At 44.0% G+C, this 20,643-nt stretch overlaps 1 protein-coding gene across 6 annotated transcripts in view; it reads right to left on the bottom strand.

Moving 5' to 3' along the window:
* CTNND2 (catenin delta 2) overlaps positions 1–20,643 on the bottom strand; it is a 1,915,824-nt gene that overhangs the window by 429,927 nt on the left and 1,465,254 nt on the right. For all 6 annotated transcript variants that reach the window (XM_063922708.1, XM_063922704.1, XM_063922707.1 and 3 more), the window contains one exon: positions 16,302–16,487. In XM_063922708.1, the coding sequence (XP_063778778.1) occupies positions 16,302–16,487 (186 nt within the window). The remainder of the gene's footprint in view (positions 1–16,301; positions 16,488–20,643) is intronic.

Here is a 20,643-nt window from a genome sequence, read left to right on the forward strand (position 1 = left end):
AAGTTGGTGAAGGCACATGTTATTGTACCAGTTCCACCCCATATGCAAGACAAAGGTTACTAGTAGAACCTTTTCATAGTACCGAAACCAGATGGTTCGGTCAGACCCATTCTGAACTTAACATCGTTAAACCCCTTCCTGAGGGAGTTCAAGTTCAAAATGGAGTCTCGAAGGGCGGTGATATCAGGTTTGGAGGAAGGGGACTTCCTAGTATCCCTGGATATCAAGGATGCGTACCTCCACATTCCGATTTGGCCGCCGCATCAAGCGTATCTCCGATTCGCACTGTTGGACTGTCACTTTCGATTCCAGGCCCTGCCATTCTGCCTCTCCACAGCACCGAGGGTGTTCACCAAGGTGATGGCAGAAATGATGGTCCTCCTCCGCAGAGAGCGGGTGAACATAATTCCTTATCTGGACGATCTGCTGATAAAGGCATCGTCCAAGGAGAAGCTGTTACAGTCCATTGTTCTCACGACCCATGAACACGGTTGGATCCTGAATCTTCCAAAATCACATTTGGAACCAACCAGGCGGAAGTGTAGAGAATATTTCTTCCAGTGGAAAAGGCATTGGTGATCCAAACAATGGTCCGGGATGTCCTGAAGCCAGCCCAGGTGTCGGTTCATTAGTGCATTTGTCTACTGGGGAAAGATGGTGGCCTCTTACGAGGCACTCCAGTACGGGAGGTTTCATGCTGGGTCCTTCCAGCTGGATCTCCTCGACAAGTGGTCGGGATCTCATCTACACATGCACCACAGAATATGTCTGTCGCCAAAGGCCAGGATTTCACTCCTCTGGTGACTACAATTACCTCATCTTCTGGAGGGCCGCAGGTTCGGGATTCAGGACTGGATCCTTCTAACCACAGATGCAAGCCTCCGGGGCTGGGGCGCAGTCACTCAAGGGGAAACCTTCCAAGGAAGGTGGTCAAGTCTGGAAGCCGGACGGCCGATAAACATTCTACAACTAAGAGCCATCTACAACAGTCTTCTACAAGCGGTCCATCTTCTAAGAAATCGGGCCATTCAAGTGCAGTCGGACAATGTAACGACAGTGGCTTACATAAACCGACAGGACGGAAAGAAAAGCAGAGCTGCAATGTCAGAGGTAACAAGAATCGTCCTCTGGGCAGATAGACAACTGGGAAGCGGACTTCTTTAGCAGACACGATCTCCATCCAGGGGAGTGGGGTCTCCATCCGGAGGTGTTCAAAGAGGTAACAGATCTTTGGGGTGTACCCCAAATAGACATGATGGCCTCTCATCTTAACAAGAAGCTTCAGCGATATTATTCCAGGTCGGGGTGGACGCCCTAGTGACTCCGTGGGAGTTCCAGTCGGTGTACATGTTTCCTCCACTTCCACTCATTCCAAGAATTCTAAAACTCATAAGGAGAACAAGAGTTCAGGCAAATCCTCATTGCTCCAGACTGGCCAAGAAGGACTTGGTATGCGATTTTCTGGGTCTACTGCTAGAAGAGACGAGGCCTTTTCTTCTTCGGGAGGACATGCTGCAGCAGGGGCCGGTCTCCTATCAAGACTTATGCGCTATGTTTGACAGCATTGAGGTTGAACGCCAGATATTAGCTTGGAAGGGCATTCCGAACAAGGTTATTCCTACCCTGATACAGGCTAGAAAAAGAGTAACGTATCAAAGTCGAAAAATATAGCGACCTATGATGCCTTGTACTAAACCCCATGCGTTTGCCCGCTGCACGTGCACATTCTCTCCCGTGCGTGCGCATTTTCGCAGTTGCGTGACGGCGCCTCCACGGTCGTGCGCTCAGGCGCATGATATGCGCATTTACGGTAGAGTTTGTGTGCGTCTGGCGGGCGACTCGATCGTTACATAGTTAATCTGAATAGTGTATTTTATAGGTTATGGTCCCCTTAATAATATCAGTAAGTTTGTTTAGTGTAACTGGTTCATGGACAGAGAAATCCCTCTTTACATGATACGAAGGGTCAAACAGGTTTTGAGCAGTGGTGTTTAGTATGCAACGGTAGAGTATATTATTAGTAACATTCCGGTGTTGGTTTGAAAGAGATTAATCGCTCCTGCTTATAGTTATGTTTATAAGAAGTTTATGGACATTTACTGTATTTGCAGTTCATTATCCATGCGGCGGGAATCCTGAGATTCCCTCCCACCTGAGCAGTATGAAATAGTCACAGCCCACCTGTTCGAATCAACCTATGACCTTTTGTTATAATGTGAGGACAGATTCCTGTGTCCAATGAACAATGAGATTGTAGGGCCCTTTGTAGTGTACTGTATGTAGTGTATATAAGAACAGCCAGCCTGGCCCAGCTCAGTCTACTCTCCACAACGGTTTTCATCATTGACTAACTAGAGAGCTGGTTCCAGGACTGCGCTAGCGATCATTCCCCAGTGTGTAAGTTTTTCTCTGTAACCAACTTATTCTCTGTTTGTATTTGCCATACTCTCTCTCTCTCTCTCTGTTATTGTTTAGAATTAAGACGCTGTTGTATATTGTATATTTTCAGTTATTCTGTTTAGGTGTTTTATGTTAGTGCTGTAGTGTATAAGCTGTTAACTGTTTTCCCCTTTTTACATAGCGAAATCTCGTTAGTAAAGGTGTTGGAACCTCAGCAAGGTGTCTGTGTTTCTCTAGCTAGTATAGAGGAATTCTGAGCGTCTCAATCGCTCAAGCAGCTTTTATGTAATAGAGGTTAATCAGCGTTACATTGTGTTAACATTACAAGACCAAGGTTTACAGTATAAGCTTAGCCTTTCAGTGTGTTGCATACAAGGTTTACTGTGTGTCATCCTGTGAGCGTCTGCGCCGCTCGTGTTCCTCTCGTGGGCACTGCGTCCGCTACGCTAGTAGCGTAGCATTACGGTGCTCGGGCCGCCTATAGCGTGCTCGATACCCAGCGTAAGCCGTGAGCGAAAGTGCCGCTCGTGCGTCTCGACCACGGCCTAGCGTCTGCTACGCTAAGTGCGTACCATTACGGTACCCCGTACGCCCATTGCGTACTGAGTTTCTTACCAATATATAGTGAATGTTATAAGATAAATATTTAGCTTTATCAATTGGCGGCTCGTCCGTCCTCCACATATCCGCTCTAGCGAACACAAGCAGACTTTATCTGTCAGCAAAGGGCGGGAAGGTGTATCCCTTCGTATCCGTGTTGGTGGTGAGGGATACGGTAGTGCTGACTAGATAAGCGTCTGCATCGCTACGCTGTAGGAGTGCTGGTGGAATCCGGAACCGGAAGGTAAGAACAGTACGCTATTGTCTTTTAAAACTGTTTTTATTTCTGTTTGATACACATTGCATACGCAACACACGCACACACCTGCATTTTTTTCATTTGTGTAATTTCACATTTCGCCTTCCTGTTTGCCATTTATCATTGATAACGTGCTGAGAAAGATTTGTTGCTATTGGTAGTTAAAAGTAAAATTAATACGTAAGGAAGTAATTTGTAAAACACGCACACGGCTTGCCTAAGATACAAGGAAGTTTTGTGTGGTGTTCAGTAAATGATTACAGTTAAATATCATTTGCATTGATAGAAACGTGTTACTTGTGTTACTGTGGACGTGTCTGGCCTGTGTACACGTGTCCCTAACAAAGGGCGGGACAAGCGTACGCGACGCAAGGGCTTACACACGTAGCGTATATTACGCAACGGAGCGTATGGGTACGCCCACATAATACAAATCACACGATAGTATTGTTTTAGTAGGCGATACGGAAGCAACGCGATAATAGCGCAAGTCAATCTCAGTGTCCTAAATTTTAGCGTAATAAATCCTTCTCTAGTTGTAACTCCTTTGGGACTAGACTGCGATACTGAATGAAAGGGATTTCTGTACAGAAACGAAAGTAAAGAGTATATGAGGTGAAAGGGTGTGTGTGTATATATATATATATAAGTTTCTCATTTTGGGTGGAACCACAGGAAATCGAGTTCCCGTGAGGTACATTCGTGAAAGTGACGGCGCGTGGTGGCTTGGGAGGCATCCCTTGTTAAATATTGAAATAAGAGCATTAGAGTATAGCAGACCAGGAGGTCTACTGTAGACACGGACCAGGAGGTCCAGAGACAGACCAGGAGGTCTAGGTGCAGCAGACTAGAAAGTCCGCTATAAGATAAAGTCAAGAAGCACAACCCCAGGAGGGTTGGTGCGGTACCCATATAGGCCATTAAGCTCTGGCTGAAGGAATTCGCAGCCACAATTTTCGATTCCGCTGGTCGTTCCGCACATAAGATTAGTTGCTTATGTGCAGTACGATTGTACCGCATGTAATTGTGTGCATTAGTTTGTAACTTGATCCAGTACCATTTGCGAATGCTAGAGGGGTCATAAACGCTATTTGTACATTCTAACGTGATTTGTGTAAAAAAAAAATTATTTTATGGGAGGTTCGCTGGTCACTCAGGAATTCTCTAACAACCGATACTTGCTGGGGACGGGTAACCTACTCCCACAACGCCCCAGTAAATAAAGGTTCATAGGGGCCCTAGGTTGGGTACAGCAGCTCTGAGTCAGTGATTGAAGTACTGGCCAACGTGGGCGAAGAGTGGGTGAAAGCACTCGGTCGAACTTTCACCGTCGGCTTACCCCGGGCAACTTGGTTTTTGTAAGGGTTCACTGAAGACCCTGATTTGAAGGTCAGAGGTAGTGAAAGCAACACCTGCAAAGATGGGGGCCAGTTGTTCAGGTAAGGGACGATCAACCCTGGTTCAGGTTGATTTAGTAAACCGGCCAATAGGGTCGGCAAGGTATATCATGTGTGAGAAATACGGTTCACACACAGAGGTTTTGTGCGATGAATGGGAAAGAATGACTGTGCTTGACGGGGAAAAGTTCCCACGGGTAGGCAGTTTTAGCCCCGAGGTGTTACAAAATCTAAGGAGAAGGATATGTCTCATTAAATCTGCAAAGAGACGGATCAAACATTATGATTATTTACAATTATGGCAACAGGAAGGTGAAATACAAAGAGGATTGGCTCAAGCGGCTGGATCTAACCCTATCAGGAAACTGATAGCCACCGCACCACCACCACCATACATAACAGGAGAGAAAGTGGTTACAGAGAATGGCACACTGGTGTATGATAAACATGCACTTAGTAACTGTATAGATGTTAAGAATAATGTAACTAAGATTGTTGATGCTAATACTAACTCGTGCAAGCTGTACCCTGTTTTAAACTTTCCCCAGGATTGTGACCAAGAGGATGAGCCCACAACAATATCGGCACTCTCTCTAGCAGCCACCATAGCAGAAACAACAGTGGGCACGGCCCAACCAGTAAGAGCAGTATCAAAGGCCCCTAGTGGAGGGACAGGTGAGGTCGTATCAACTGGTAAGTACGGTACTGTACACTATGCAGAAACCATTACACCACATGTTGTAGAATCTACTCAGAATGATGTTATTGAACTTAATCCCGTTAGGGTAATTGCAGTACCAAATGGGAAAACTGACACTTCAGGAGTCACTCCTGTCAGAAACATCGCCATGCACTGCCCCTTTTCCCGAACGGAATTAAGATCAATGGTGTCTGAATTCCCTGATCCTAGGAAAGATCTAGTTGCAAGCCAGAAGTACATTAGAGAGCTAGGAAATACTGTGGAGCCCAATAACAAAGATTGGCGGACATTGCTGAGGGCATGTTTACCCTCCAATGTCGACTCAGCGAAATTTCTAGCTGACTGTAGACTAGATGAAGAGGTACCCCTTACTGAGGAGTACATTCAAGATAATGTGAAAATAATTAATTTGCAGCTAGGAGTATATTTCCCAGCTGTTGCTAAATGGAACAAAATTTTCTCCATCAAGCAAAAAGAGGGAGAAATAGCTGCTGATTATTTTCAACGGGCACTACAGGAAATAGTTAAGTATACAGGGATAGAAGACATTAAGACAAATGTGAATCATAGAGAAGTAGCAGTATCTGTGTTAATGGATGATTTAAAGGAAGTATTGAGGACGAGGGTACAGACCACCCAACCATGTTGGCGAGGTTTGTCGGTGGCTACTTTGAGAGAGGCCGCTATTGATCATGATCGGAACATCACCAGACACAGGGAGTCGCAGAGTGATAAGCTGATGGCCGTAAGTATACAGGCCCTTACCACAAGGCCAACTCAGCATAAGTCTCAGACCCCTGTGGGTAAGTCAAATGTGTTAATTTGTTATTACTGTCATAAAGAGGGACATTTTGCACGAGACTGTAGATTGAAAAATGCACAAAAATCATATCAACCCCCTAGACAACGACATGACACACGAAATTGGGATCAAGGACCGCAGAGACGGAGTTATGAGCCACACACAGGGGAAACAAAAAGGTATCCCCCAAGAAGAGACTGGCAAGTCTCTGACAATTCCCATTTACCCCCTTCACAGGTAATAGCTGCCAGCGCAATGCAGGGAGGTCACCACATACAATAGGGGTGGGGCCACACCTGTAGTCTGCAGCCAGTGAAATTAATTGCGAGCCTTGGAAGTGAACCCGAGGTCACAATTGATGTAGCTGGTAAATCTCTAAATTTCCTTGTAGATACGGGGGCGGCCAAGTCAGTGATAAATTCGACCGTGGGCATGAGAACCACTGGTAAAACAATTCCAGCCATGGGAGTAACAGGAGTAGTACAGCACTACCCTTTAAGCAAACCTGCAGAGATTACGATAGGGCCTTTGCATACCAAGCATTCTTTTCTGCTGGCTGCATCGGCTCCGACTAATCTCCTAGGGAGAGATTTACTGTGCAAAATGGGATGTGTCATATATTGTACTCCTGAAGGTGTGTTCTTGGACATACCCGAGAACCACGCTCAGGAAGTGCAGGATATGCTAGATACCCCAACAAGATTAATGTCACACACTGTTGTTGTAAATAGGTGTCCGTCCAAAGTAGAGGAAATGATTTCCCAGATACCAGAATCACTTTGGACCAAGAATGGACAAGACACTGGATTAATGGCAAACGTAGCCCCAGTAGTTGTACAAGTAAAAGATGGTAGGATAGCTCCAAAAATCCCACAATACCCTCTGAAGCCAGAGGTGGAGTTAGGAGTTTACCCTGTAATAGAGCGCTTGCTACAACAGGGCATTCTGGTAAGGACGTCCAGCACTGCCAATAGTCCCATCTTCCCTGTTAAAAAGAGTGGGGGGAGGGGTTACAGATTAGTGCAGGATCTAAGAGGGATCAACAAAATAGTTGAGAGTCAATTCCCCGTAGTGCCAAATCCAGCTGTAATCCTTATGCAAATCCCTCCCACTGCCAAATTTTTCACTGTGATTGACCTCTGCTCCGCCTTCTTCTCGGTACCTCTGCACCCTGACAGTCAATACTTATTCGCATTTACATACAGAGGAGTTCAGTACACCAGGACTCGCTTACCACAAGGTTTCATTGACAGTCCAAGTATTTTCTCACAGGCCCTGCATGATTGTTTACAGTCTTTTCAACCTGAGAGTGGATCAATATTAATACAGTACGTAGATGACCTACTGCTGTGTTCAGATTCGCTTGAATCGTCCCTGAGAGATACGAAACAACTCCTGTTTCATCTTCCAGACACCGGACACAAGGTTTCCAAAGATAAGTTACAATTATGCCAGACCAGGGTGAAGTATTTGGGACACTGTCTGACACAAGGACTGAGACACCTCACCGCTGATAGAATTCAAGCAATTCGTGACATGACTCTGCCACAAACCCAGCAACAGATTAGAACGTTTTTAGGAATGTGTGGGTATTGCCGTAACTGGATCCCAGGGTTTTCTATACTGGCCCTGCCTTTGCAGGAGATGGTCTCATCAAACAAACCTGATCGGATTTCGCACACAGACGAGTCTGAGATGGCATTTGAGAGACTTAAACAGTGCCTAACGCAGGCACCAGCATTAGGTATGCCAGATTATGGAAAACCCTTTGAGCTATACGGAACAGAGAGTGCTGGGTGCGCAGCAGGTGTCTTAACCCAGAAGCATGGTGATGCCAGCAGGCCGGTAGCCTACTATAGCGCTCAGCTAGACATGGTAGCGCGATCCCTCCCCACATGCTTGCGAAGTGTTGCAGCAATAGCATTGCTAGTAAGTAAAAGCGAAGATGTAGTGCTAGGACACAACCTCACAATTCATACACCACATGCAGTGTCAGCTTTACTGAATTCTGCCCAAACCAGACACGTCTCATCAGCGCGGTTTACAAGATGGGAATTGGCGTTGATGGCCCCCCGTAAACATCACCATAAGGAGATGCAGCGCATTAAATCCTGCAACATATCTCCCAGGTGTGCCTGGACAGGCACAAAGGGTGGAGGATGAAAGTGATGGTGAAGGAGGATTTAGTAAGGAAAATGACACACATGATTGTATGGAATATTTGACCCAAAATTTCACGGCAAGGCCTGACATCAGTGACAACCCACTGGAAGATGTAGATTTTACTTTCTACACTGACGGCAGTTGTCACAGACAGACGGACTCGGGAGACTTGTGTACTGGATACGCAGTCGTAGATGACCAAGGTACCATAAGAGCGGAACCCCTAGGCCCACCACACTCAGCACAAGTTGCTGAACTGGTTGCCCTAACCAGAGCATGCGAATTGGCTAAAGGCAAGTCAGCCAATATCTACACAGATTCTAGGTTCGCCTTCGGAGTAGTCCATGATTTCGGGGCCCTATGGCGCCTCAGAAATTTCATGACGGCAGCTGGCACACCCGTAGCGCATGCAGCCCACATCAAAAGACTTCTAACAGCGATACAGGAACCCGACAGAGTGGCTGTTATCAAGTGTAAAGCTCACACATATAGCTAAGACCCGGTATCACTTGGTAACAGCCGAGCAGACGAAGCTGCTAAATCAGCAGCCAGTACCCCCATACAGACAGACAGCACACAACTGATGGTATTTAATACTGTCAACACACAGAAATTATATGAAATGCAAAATTTGTGTTCACCACAAGAAAAGGCAGTTTGGAGGTCAAAAGGATATGGCCAGGAGTCCTCAGGACTCTGGACAGATGGACAGGGTAAGCCAGTGGCACCCAGAGCATACCTTCCAAGTCTAGCGGAAGCGGCACATGGGCTGACTCATCTAGGCAAAGAAGGAATGTGTAAGTTGGTAAGAGCTTATTGGTGCGCCCCAGGATTTTCTTCCCATGCGGGTAAAAGAGCGATGACATGTCTCACCTGCTTGAGGAAGAATATCGGAAAGGCAATACCAACAGAGCCATCCCATATCCCTCCTACAGATGGTCCTTTCCAGGTAATACAAATTGATTTCATACAATTGCCACCTTGTAGAAATTTAAAGTATGTATTGGTTTGTATTGACGTGTTCTCAAATTGGGTTGAAGCATTTCCCGCGGCCGCAAATACCGCTGTGTTTACTGCAAAGAAAATTGTGCAGGAATTTGTGTGTAGGTACGGTATCCCTAGAATCATTGAGAGTGATAGGGGTACCCATTTTACAGGTGAAGTTTTTCAAGCAATGTGTAAGTTGATGGGAATTAATAGTAAGCTGCACACTCCGTACCGCCCCCAAGCTAGTGCGAAAGTGGAAAGAGTAAACAGCACTATTAAAAACAAATTAAGCAAGGTAATGGCTGAAACAGGATTGTTGTGGCCCGAAGCTTTGCCAATCGTATTATACAGCATCAGAACCACTCCCAGGTCCCCTCTTAATCTGTCTCCTTTTGAAATTCTGTTTGGTCGACAACCCCATGTTATGATTAACCCCCAGGATGATTTGAAATGTAACAATGAAGTAACTGTAAAGTATTTGGTTAAGATGAGTAAGCAATTGAGGAATCAGAATGATAATCTAAAGTTGGTGATTCCTGATTTGCCAGACAGTAATTGTCATGACATTGAACCTGGGGATTATGTAATGATACGGAATTTTCTACGCTCAGGTTGCCTTATTGACAGATGGGAAGGACCATATCAAGTCTTATTGACCAGCACGACAGCATTGAAGGTTGCCGAGAGAGAGACTTGGGTCCATTCGTCTCATTGTAAAAAGGTTGCTGACCCAGAGAGGTCCCGTAATAAAGAACAGACGGTAGAGGTTGTATCACTAGAGTGTCTGTTCCGGGAAGGTTGAGACGACACCTGAGCGCTGAGAATAATAAGACCGGAGGCGTTTGTCGAGCCAGATTTCTTTTTCCCTTTTGTTATTTTCTCCAGTTCCCATCTCCCTCCTATTCTCCTCCCCCCTTCTTATTTTTCTCTTTCTCCTCCTGTAAGATGGACTTGCCCCAAGAGACTGTGATCCGGATTTTCCTGTTGACCATGATGTTGACCAGAGCAGTCTATTTCGGTGAGAGTACCATGGAGGTCGAGAAAGGATCTGGAATGGGTTCTGATGACCAGGATGGAGGAGTAGTTTTCCAAGAGCAACATAATCACCAAGTAAAGGCGAGTATCAGAAAACGATCTGGTAGCATTGACAATAGAAGGAATTGTGAAGGATTGTTAGCTGAAGAGAACTGCATCTGTAGGCATTGTGACAATATAGTTGAGGATGGGTGCATCAAGAAATGTCAGTCCAGTTTTAATGTCCACATGGACCGGCATCCATTGAGTGACTATCACTCCTTAGTGGGTAAAGTGTTAAACCAGACAGACTGTTGGGTATGCTCTCAAGTACCTCAAGGTCATAGCAAATCAGGACTAGTACCATTCCCTTTAACTGTAGGAGAGGTACTTGAGTTAAGTGGTGGGAGGCTGGTGGACAAGACTTTTAATATCTCTAGTCCTCCTAGTTTGAAGCTCCACCAATATCATGTGGATAAGTCCTTAGTATGCTTTAACATTTCCAATCCCCGAAAGCCGGGAAATTGGGAAGTGTCATGGAGTAATCAAACCATGACATTTTCATATAGAGCCGATAGAATGCCCATAGACACAGAGCTTATACGCCAGATAGCCAACAGTGGAAAATATTTCCGGTATAGGTACACTCTAGGAAGTAGGACCATGCGAGTTGGAGAAGTATCACCAGGATACTGTGCACATATCGTACAACCTGATACGTGTACTAGGCAGATGGGAGAGTTAGGGTTAGGAGATTTCACATGGAAAATTTGTAACATGGTTATGTCATACTCCGTCCCATATGTTCTTCCCGATGATGCATATTTCATATGCGGGAGAAAGGCGTATAAGTGGCTTGCCCCAAACTCAGAGGGATTGTGTTACATTGGAAAAGTACTGCCTGAAGTAATGACTGTATCCCATATCAAAATGAAAGACATTCACCGCGGTGCCCAAGCTCCTTATACTCACACTCATTACGAGCACGTCGTTAAACGGCACCTGATAGAGAGGACAGGGCATCCGGCCTCTGATCTGATCCATGAATATACCGGGATTCAATTCCTACTCGCGTTAGATATCACTCGTACCGCCAGAGGAGTGATAAATTATAGATATATGTGCGCTAGCAAACTTGTTAGACAATATCACCGAAATGTATGACAACACATTCAGGTACACTGGGAGAGAGTTACAAGCCTACAAAACAGAGCTGGTTCAGCATAGGATGATTCTCAATTACCTCACAGCAGTGACAGGCGGGTATTGTGTTACCCTAGCAACTCAATATGGAGTAAAGTGCTGCACGTATATTACAAACAGCACTGAGGACCCGGCCGAGGTCATAGACCAAAAGATGAATGACATTTTGCAATTGAAGTGGGAGTTTCGAAGGAAACACAATCTCACACTCGCTGCTGTGGGTAATGAGCTGACCAGTTGGGTGTCATGGTTGAACCCACGAAATTGGTTCTCTGGTTTAGGAGAATGGGCCCAAGGTATTATCATGGATGTAGGGAAATTTCTCTTGTGCATTCTGGGAGTCGTCATATTGGTTGGTCTGATATTTAGATGCGTTCGGACTTTAACGAAGTGTAAAGGTAGTACCAGAGTGATGAGTCTGAGGAGCGAGGACACTGTAATAACAACTAATTTGATTTATGACCCAACGATAGACAATGTTGTGATGAAAATGTGATTCCACGGTCCGTTTCTTTCACCTGTTTCTCCTTTGTTTTCCTCCAAGGTACAAAGACATCCGCTTGGAAGAAGAATTTGACAACCTCTTTTATACAGACCATTGATGAACTATGTCACAGACCCCCAATATCCCTAGTGACTTTAACTTTTTACGAAAGCCCAATACTTTAGAGACTGTAATTTTATGGACACTGGAACAGCTATTGTTCGCCATTTACAACAAAAGCACAGAGAGACATCAGACAACATGTACATCAGACAAGACATCAGACAAGACCTCAATCGGCGACTGTTTATTTAAACTCACATAGTTTACGACTGCATTTATAACGATTGTTTCTTATCTTCATCTCTACAACCTCCAGGTAGTATCTCACATAGTCGACAGGTGATTCTCACATATTAGCATTCACATGTTCCCCCCCTTCATGTATCATCAACTAAATGTGCTCCCCCATTTGTTGCAACCAAAAGCCGAAAAGAGCTCGGTAGAGTTTGACAGCCCATCCACAGACCCTTGATACGGGATAAGAAGGATTCAAATGTATACTTCGCAATACCTCGAAGCTTAATTTAGAACACGTACGGCACGATGATACATGACCCCTCAAACATGGATCTCATACACACATGCTTTTACTGTCTCACTAGGTCATATTTTTCCCACCTTCTCCACTCCTCCCTTTACCCAATCATAAAAAGGTATTTACATGATGACATATATTTTTCTGTTTGAATTGTTTAGGAAGTGGCAGTTATTGGTGACTGCCAAAGGGTGGACTGTCAAAGTTGAAAAATATAGCGACCTATGATGCCTTGTACTAACCCCATGCGCTTGCCCGCTGCACGTGCACATTCTCTCCCGTGCGTGCACATATTCGCAGTTGCGTGACGGCGCCACCACGGTCGTGCACTCAGGCGCGTGATATGCGCATTTACGGTAGAGTTTGTGTGCGTCTGGCGGGCGACTCGATCGTTACATAGTTAATCTGAATAGTGTATTTTATAGGTTATGGTCCCCTTAATATCAGTAAGTTTGTTTAGTGTAACTGGTTCATGGACAGAGAAATCCCTCTTTACATGATACGAAGGGTCAGACAGGTTTTGAGCAGTGGTGTTTAGCATGCAACGGTAGAGTATATTATTAGTAACATTCCGGTGTTGGTTTGAAAGAGATTAATCGCTCCTGCTTATAGTTATGTTTATAAGAAGTTTATGGACATTTACTGTATTTGCAGTTCATTATCCATGCGGCGGGAATCCTGCGATTCCCTCCCACCTGAGCAGTATGAAATAGTCACAGCCCACCTGTTCGAATCAACCTATGACCTTTTGCTATAATGTGAGGACAGATTCCTGTGTCCAATGAACAATGAGATTGTAGGGCCCTTTGTAGTGTACTGTATGTAGTGTATATAAGAACAGCCAGCCTGGCCCAGCTCAGTCTACTCTCCACAACGGTTTTCATCATTGACTAACTAGAGAGCTGGTTCCAGGACTGCGCTAGCGATCATTCCCCAGTGTGTAAGTTTTTCTCTGTAACCAACTTATTCTCTGTTTGTATTTGCCATACTCTCTCTCTCTCTCTCTCTCTGTTATTGTTTAGAATTAAGACGCTGTTGTATATTGTATATTTTCAGTTATTCTGTTTAGGTGTTTTATGTTAGTGCTGTAGTGTATAAGCTGTTAACCGTTTTCCCCTTTTTACATAGCGAAATCTCGTTAGTAAAGGTGTTGGAACCTCAGCAAGGTGTCTGTGTTTCTCTAGCTAGTATAGAGGAATTCTGAGCGTCTCAATCGCTCAAGCAGCTTTTATGTAATAGAGGTTAATCAGCGTTACATTGTGTTAACATTACAAGACCAAGGTTTACAGTATAAGCTTAGCCTTTCAGTGTGTTGCATACAAGGTTTACTGTGTGTCATCCTGTGAGCGTCTGCGACGCTCGTGTTCCTCTCGTGGGCACTGCGTCCGCTACGCTAGTAGCGTAGCATTACGGTGCTCGGGCCGCCTATAGCGTGCTCGATACCCAGCGTAAGCCGTGAGCGAAAGTGCCGCTCGTGCGTCTCGACCACGACCTAGCATCTGCTACGCTAAGTGCATACCATTACGGTACCCCATACGCCCATTGCGTACTGAGTCTCTTACCAATATATAGTGAATGTTATAAGATAAATATTTAGCTTTATCAAACGTCTAAACATTACCATCGTATTTGGAAAAATATGAATCTTGGTGTGAGTCCTAGAAGTTTCCTACGGTGGAGTTTCAACTGGGATGGTTTCTCCTCTTCCTGCAAGCAGGGGTGGATATGGGCCTGAGCTTGGGATCCCTGAAGGTCCAGATTTCGGCCTTATCCATTTTCTTCCAGAAATAATTGGCTTCCCTCCCTGAGGTTCAGATGTTTTTGAAGGGCGTTCTGCACATCCAACCTCCCTTTGTACCACCTACGGCGCCCTGGGATCTTAACGTGGTGTTGCAGTTCCTCCAGTCAGACTGGTTTGAGCCTCTACGGGAGGTTGAGGTCAAGTTTCTCATGTGGAGGGCTGCTACTTTGTTGAACTTCGCTTCTGCTAGACGTGTGTCGGTGTTGGGGGCTTTGTCATGTAAAAGCCCCTACTTAATCTTCCATGAAGACAGAGCTGAGCTCAGGACGCATCAGCAGTTTCTTCCGAAGGTTGTGTCGGTATTTCATATCAACCAACCTATTGTGGTGCCAGTTGCGACTGACTCCTCAATTTCATCAAAGTCCTTAGATGTTGTAAGGGCTCTAAAGATCTAGATGAGGACTGCTCGTCACAGAAAATCGTACTCTCTGTTTATCCTGTATGATCCCAAGAAAATTGGGTGTCCTGCTTTTAAGCAGACTCTCTCTCGCTGGATCAGGTTCACTATCCAGCATGCGTATTCTATGGCAGGCTTGTCGTGTCCTACGTCTGTTAAGGCCCACTCAACTCGTAAGGTGGGTTCTTCCTGGGCGGCTGCCCGGGGTATCTCAGCTTTACAACACTGCCGAGCGGCTACTTGGTTTGGGTTGAACACGTTTGCTAAGTTCTACAAGTTTGATACTTTGGCCTCTGAGCACCTTAAGTTTGGTCAAGCAGTTCTGCAGGAGCCTGTGCGCTCTCCCTCCCGTTCTAGGAGCTTTGGTACATCCCCATGGTACTAATGTGGACCCCAGCATCCTCTAGGATGTAAGAGAAAATAGGATTTTAATTACCTACCGGTAAATCCTTTTCTCGTAGTCCGTAGAGGATGCTGGGCACGCGCCCAGCGCATCGTTTTCTTGCAGTGATTATCTGCTTCAGTACAACTTTATTTTTAGTTTTTACTGTAGTGTTACTTGGTAAGTAATGTTTCAGCGGTTGCTGAGTTTCAAGGTAGTTAGCTTGGTTTGCCTTGTATGTGTGAGCTGGTATGAATCTCGCCACTATCTGTGTATAATCCTTCGCTCGAAGATGTCAGTCTCCTCGGGCAAAGTTTCTAGACTGAGTCTGGTAGGAGGGGCATAGAGGGAGGAGCCAGCCCACACTATTAAACTCTTAAAGTGCCAATGGCTCCTAGTGGACCCGTCCATAACCCATGGTACTAATGTGGACCCCAGCATCCTCTACGGACTACGAGAAAAGGATTTACCGGTAGGTAATTTAAAATCCTATTTTATGGAAAGAAGGTTGAATTTTTCTTGTATATTGGTCTCTTGTGTGATATAGGGTCATGATTCGTAGTGTCCAAGGGTATTGAACCTGTAATGTCCTAAGAGCTTCTATCTCATATTCTGAGAGGGACCTTAATATGTTGTCCAAGTTAGGGAATGATGGGATAGTTGCATTAAAAGACTAATCCAAGCTCAAAGCTTGAAAAGTATGTTTATTTTGTGCTGCAAAAATCTTTGTAGTAATTAGTGCCCAAAGATATGAAGGTATTTTTCCCATCCGAATCTGTTATGAAGTCTTGTAGGGGAGAAAGAAAGACCTACAGTATACTGAGTATTTTGGTTTGATTTTGGGTTAGAGTAATGTCTGATAAATGGATGAACTTGTTTATGTGACGTTATTTTCTCCTGTGGGTCATGGTTGAGAGATTAAACTTTGGGAACTTCCTAATACAGCAAATAGGTGTGAAACAACTTTAGAGCATGTGTTTCATTATCTGAACACCAAAGTCTACTTAATATTATTTTGTGATCCATAGTGTCTAAACTTAGGGACAACAATAAAGACCAGAGAGTGTTTGAAATACAATAAAGAGCAACACATATATATATATATATATCATACCTGATCCAGAGATTTCTTTTTCTTCTTCTTTTTGCCCCAGCATCCTGAACTTTCAGTATCTTTGCTGTTGGTTTCACTACAAAGCAATCCATCAAGTTCATCAGTTCCCATCTGCTGTCCCTGAGAAGTTTCTGCAGCTAGCCGGTAGGAAAGGTTCCTCAATATGCACACACAGTTTTCAACGGTCTTTCACAAAACAAGAAAACATGAATTAATAAAGAAAACATTTTAAAAGTTAAAATACATTTCCAAATATGAGATCACATTTAACTGAACTGACATATAAAATGATGCACCATGAATCAATTTGCTATTGACTCTTGCATTGTATCAAACATACAGCACAAGGAATTAGAAGTACACTTTTTAAAAATACACTAAGATACAGTACACTTGTCAGTTATTCATTTTTTAACTTGATCTTCTCGAGACCATCTGCAAAAAAATATTACTAGTAAAAGTGACCTCTATTTTGTGGGATAGCTACTGGAAGAACAGGAACATGTGGGTACGTATCCCTATGAATTAATGTTCGAAAAAACTCTGATTTACAATACTTTTTTTTGTATACATGCAGTGGATAATCATATGCCAAGTGTATTTGCTTATATATATTATATATATATATATATATATAAATATATATATATATATATATATATATATATATATACATACACTGCTCAAAAAAATAAAGGGAACACTAAAATAACACATCCTAGATCTGAATGAATGAAATATTCTTATTAAATACTTTTTCTTTACATAGTTGAATGTGCTGACAACAAAATCACACAAAAATTATCAATGGAAATCAAATTTATTAACCCATGGAGGTCTGGATTTGGAGTCACCCTCAAAATTAAAGTGGAAAAACACAATACAGGCTGTTCCAACTTTGATGTAATGTCCTTAAAACAAGTCAAAATGAGGCTCAGTAGTGTGTGTGGCCTCCACGTGCCTGTATGACCTCCCTACAATGCCTGGGCATGCTCCTGATGAGGTGGCGGATGGTCTCCTGAGGGATATCCTCCCAGACCTGGACTAAAGCATCCGCCAACTCCTGGACAGTCTGTGGTGCAACGTGGCGTTGGTGGATGGAGCGAGACATGATATCCCAGATCTGCTCAATTGGATTCAGGTCTGGGGTACGGGCGGGCCAGTCCATAGCATCAATGCCTTCGTCCTGCAGGAACTGCTGACACACTCCAGCCACATGAGGTCTAGCATTGTCTTGCATTAGGAGGAACCCAGGGCCAACCGCACCAGCATATGGTCTCACAAGGGGTCTGAGGATCTCATCTCGGTACCTAATGGCAGCCAGGCTACCTCTGGCGAGCACATGGAGGGCTGTGCGGCCCCCAAAGAAATGCCACCCCACACCATTACTGACCCACTGCCAAACCGGTCATGCTGGAGGATGTTGCAGGCAGCAGAATGTTCTCCTTGGTATCTCCAGACTCTGTCACGTCTGTCACATGTGCTCAGTGAGAACCTGCTTTCATCTGTGAAGAGCACAGGGCGCCAGTGGCAAATTTGCCAATCTTGGTGTTCTCTGGAAAATGCCAAACGTCCTGTACGGTGTTGGGCTGTAAGCACAACCCCCACCTGTGGATGTCGGGCCCTCATACCACCCTCATGGAGTCTGTTTCTGATCGTTTGAGTAGACACATGCACATTTGTGGCTTGCTGGAGGTCATTTTGTAAGGCTCTGGCTGTGCTCCTCCTGTTCCTCCTTGCACAAAGGCAGAGGTAGCGGTCCTGCTGCTGGGTTGTTGCCCTCCTACAGCCTCCTCCACATCTCCTGATGTACTGGCCAGTCTCCTGGTAGCGCCTCCATGCTCTGGACACTACGCTGACAGACACAGCAAACCTTCTTGCCACAGCTCGCACTGATGTGCCATTGTGGATGAGCTGCACTACCTGAGCCACTTGTGTAGGTTGTAGACTCCGTCTCATGCTACCACTAGAGTGAAAGCACCGCCAGCTTTCAAAAGTGACCAAAACATCAGCCAGAAAGCATAGGAGCTGAGAAGTGGTCTGTGGTCACCACTTGCAGAACAACTCCTTTATTGGGGGTGTCTTGCTAAGTGCCTATAATTTCCACCTGTTGTCTATTCCATTTGCACAACAGCATGTGAAATTGATTGTCAATCAGTGTTGCTTCCTAAGTGGACAGTTTAATTTCACAGAAGTGTGATTGACTTGGAGTTACATTGTGTTGTTTAAGTATTCCCTTTATTTTTTTGAGCAGTGTATATACACACCACAAAATAGTTTTAAGGTTGTTTACTATGGTAATCCTATAATATTTTTTTTTTTTTCAAATAAATATTTTTATTGGAAAAATGTCGTATAAACCAATACAGACTTCGAAAAGAAGATGATACAGAACATTTTTAAATAAAGCTGAGGGTATCACACAGGATACCAAAAAAAGGCACATCTAATATACAAATTCCGACATTATTTTTTTCTTTAAACTGAGAATAAAGAGGGCGGTAACATATACCGACACCCTATAATATTTTTTATTATGCTGTGCTAGTCTTTTCATTAGCTACAATGGGCTAATGCCATCCTCAGATGGCATTAGCTGGCGGGGCCAAACTCTGGAATGCTTTGCAATTGGACAACTGTTTTTGGAGATGGAGGGACTGCAGCAGATATCGTCGATAATGCACAGATTACAGAGTGCTCAGGTATCTATAATGTTCGGTTCTGTCTCTCTAAATATATGCCAGCATAATGATACATGTACTGCAATCGACATGTTGCCACTGATGTATTTGAACTGTATTCAGCTCAAGAATATTTTATGTTTTACAGGTGAAACTCAGTACATTTATTTCAGTAATTCAACTTAAAAGGTTAAACTAATATATTATATGGACTCATTGCATGCAAAGTGAGATATTTCAAGCCTTTATTTGTTATTATTTTGATTATTGTGGTTTACAGCTTAAGAAAACCTCAAATCCAAAATCTCAGAAAGTTAGAATATTACATAAATTCAACGTTAACTATTTTTTTATTGCATAAAGAACCCCCCCCATCAAATATACAATGAAAACACATGCTCAAATATGCCTTCCAATACATTGACTGCTGAGCCACCGAAGCTAAAGATGAGATTTATTATTATTTATTACAAGTTATTTATATAGCGCTCACATATTCCACAGTGCTTTTACAGAGAATATTTTGGCCATTCACATCGGTCCCTGTCCCAGTGGAGCTTTCAGTCTATATTCCCTACCACATGTACACGCGCACACATTCATACTAGGGTTAACTTGTGTTGGGATCCAATTGACCTACCAGTATATTTTTAGATTGTGGGAGGAAACCCACGCAAATACAGGGGAAGAAAATACAAACTCCGCACAGGTAGAGCCATGGTGTGTATCGAACCCATGACCTCAGTGCTGTGAGGCAGTAACGCTAACCATTACACCATCCGGCCTAGTGTATTGATTAACCTTAAGACATTCAATCAATTTTTTCTATATGGTAAAAAGTGTGTGTGTGGGGGGGGAGAAAAAAAGAAAAGAAAAAAAAAAAAACGAGGGAGGGGAGACTACCATGAAAGACCAGATTACCTGGTCAACCTCTTATAATCTCTACCAGCAGTTGAGTAATCACTCACATAACCAGCCACAGTCACCAGTAACCTGATAAACCCTCCAAAACCCTATAAGGGAGTCTCCTTAGAAATATCCAGGACTATAGTACATCAGATTTTAAAAGCAGAAGAATTATTAAACATAAACCACGGTTCCCAGACAGTTTTTCAAAGGTGTGAAAAGCTTCGCTGCTGATGCTGTTCTGTAGATCATCGCTGCCTTTCTTCAAACTGCAAATGCACCTTTTATCATCACATGCATGCACAGTGACCTGTGATGTAGTGCTGAGATGGTTGTTGTTGTAGGGATGGGGTGTTGAAGGTAGTGGGGATGAGATCTGCTGATTCTGGGAGAGGGAAATATCTGCCAACCAAGCCGTGAAAGTGGCTGTCTGTGCCTTTTTAGGAACTTGATGAATTACATCATTTTTGCCTGCTCATGCTAAGGTATGGGGACTGTGGAAACGATTGGTGGAAAATTGTAACCTGGAGATATACAGTATCTCCTGCATTACATAGTTATTGAAAAGGTGCATAACTAAATAATTACAATTCAACATGCTTAAGTTGGTAAAAAAAAAAAAAAAGCTATTAATTGATGATGAATAGGCCCTTAGTCTTTGCTAATTTCCCAATTTATCTTATCCCACAATGGAATACGGAATCCTTAGGGCAAGGCACCCAGTAAGAGAGCAACCTGTGAATTACACAAAGATA

The sequence above is a fragment of the Pseudophryne corroboree genome, chromosome 5, assembly GCF_028390025.1.
Source record: "Pseudophryne corroboree isolate aPseCor3 chromosome 5, aPseCor3.hap2, whole genome shotgun sequence".
Taxonomy (NCBI): domain Eukaryota; kingdom Metazoa; phylum Chordata; class Amphibia; order Anura; family Myobatrachidae; genus Pseudophryne; species Pseudophryne corroboree.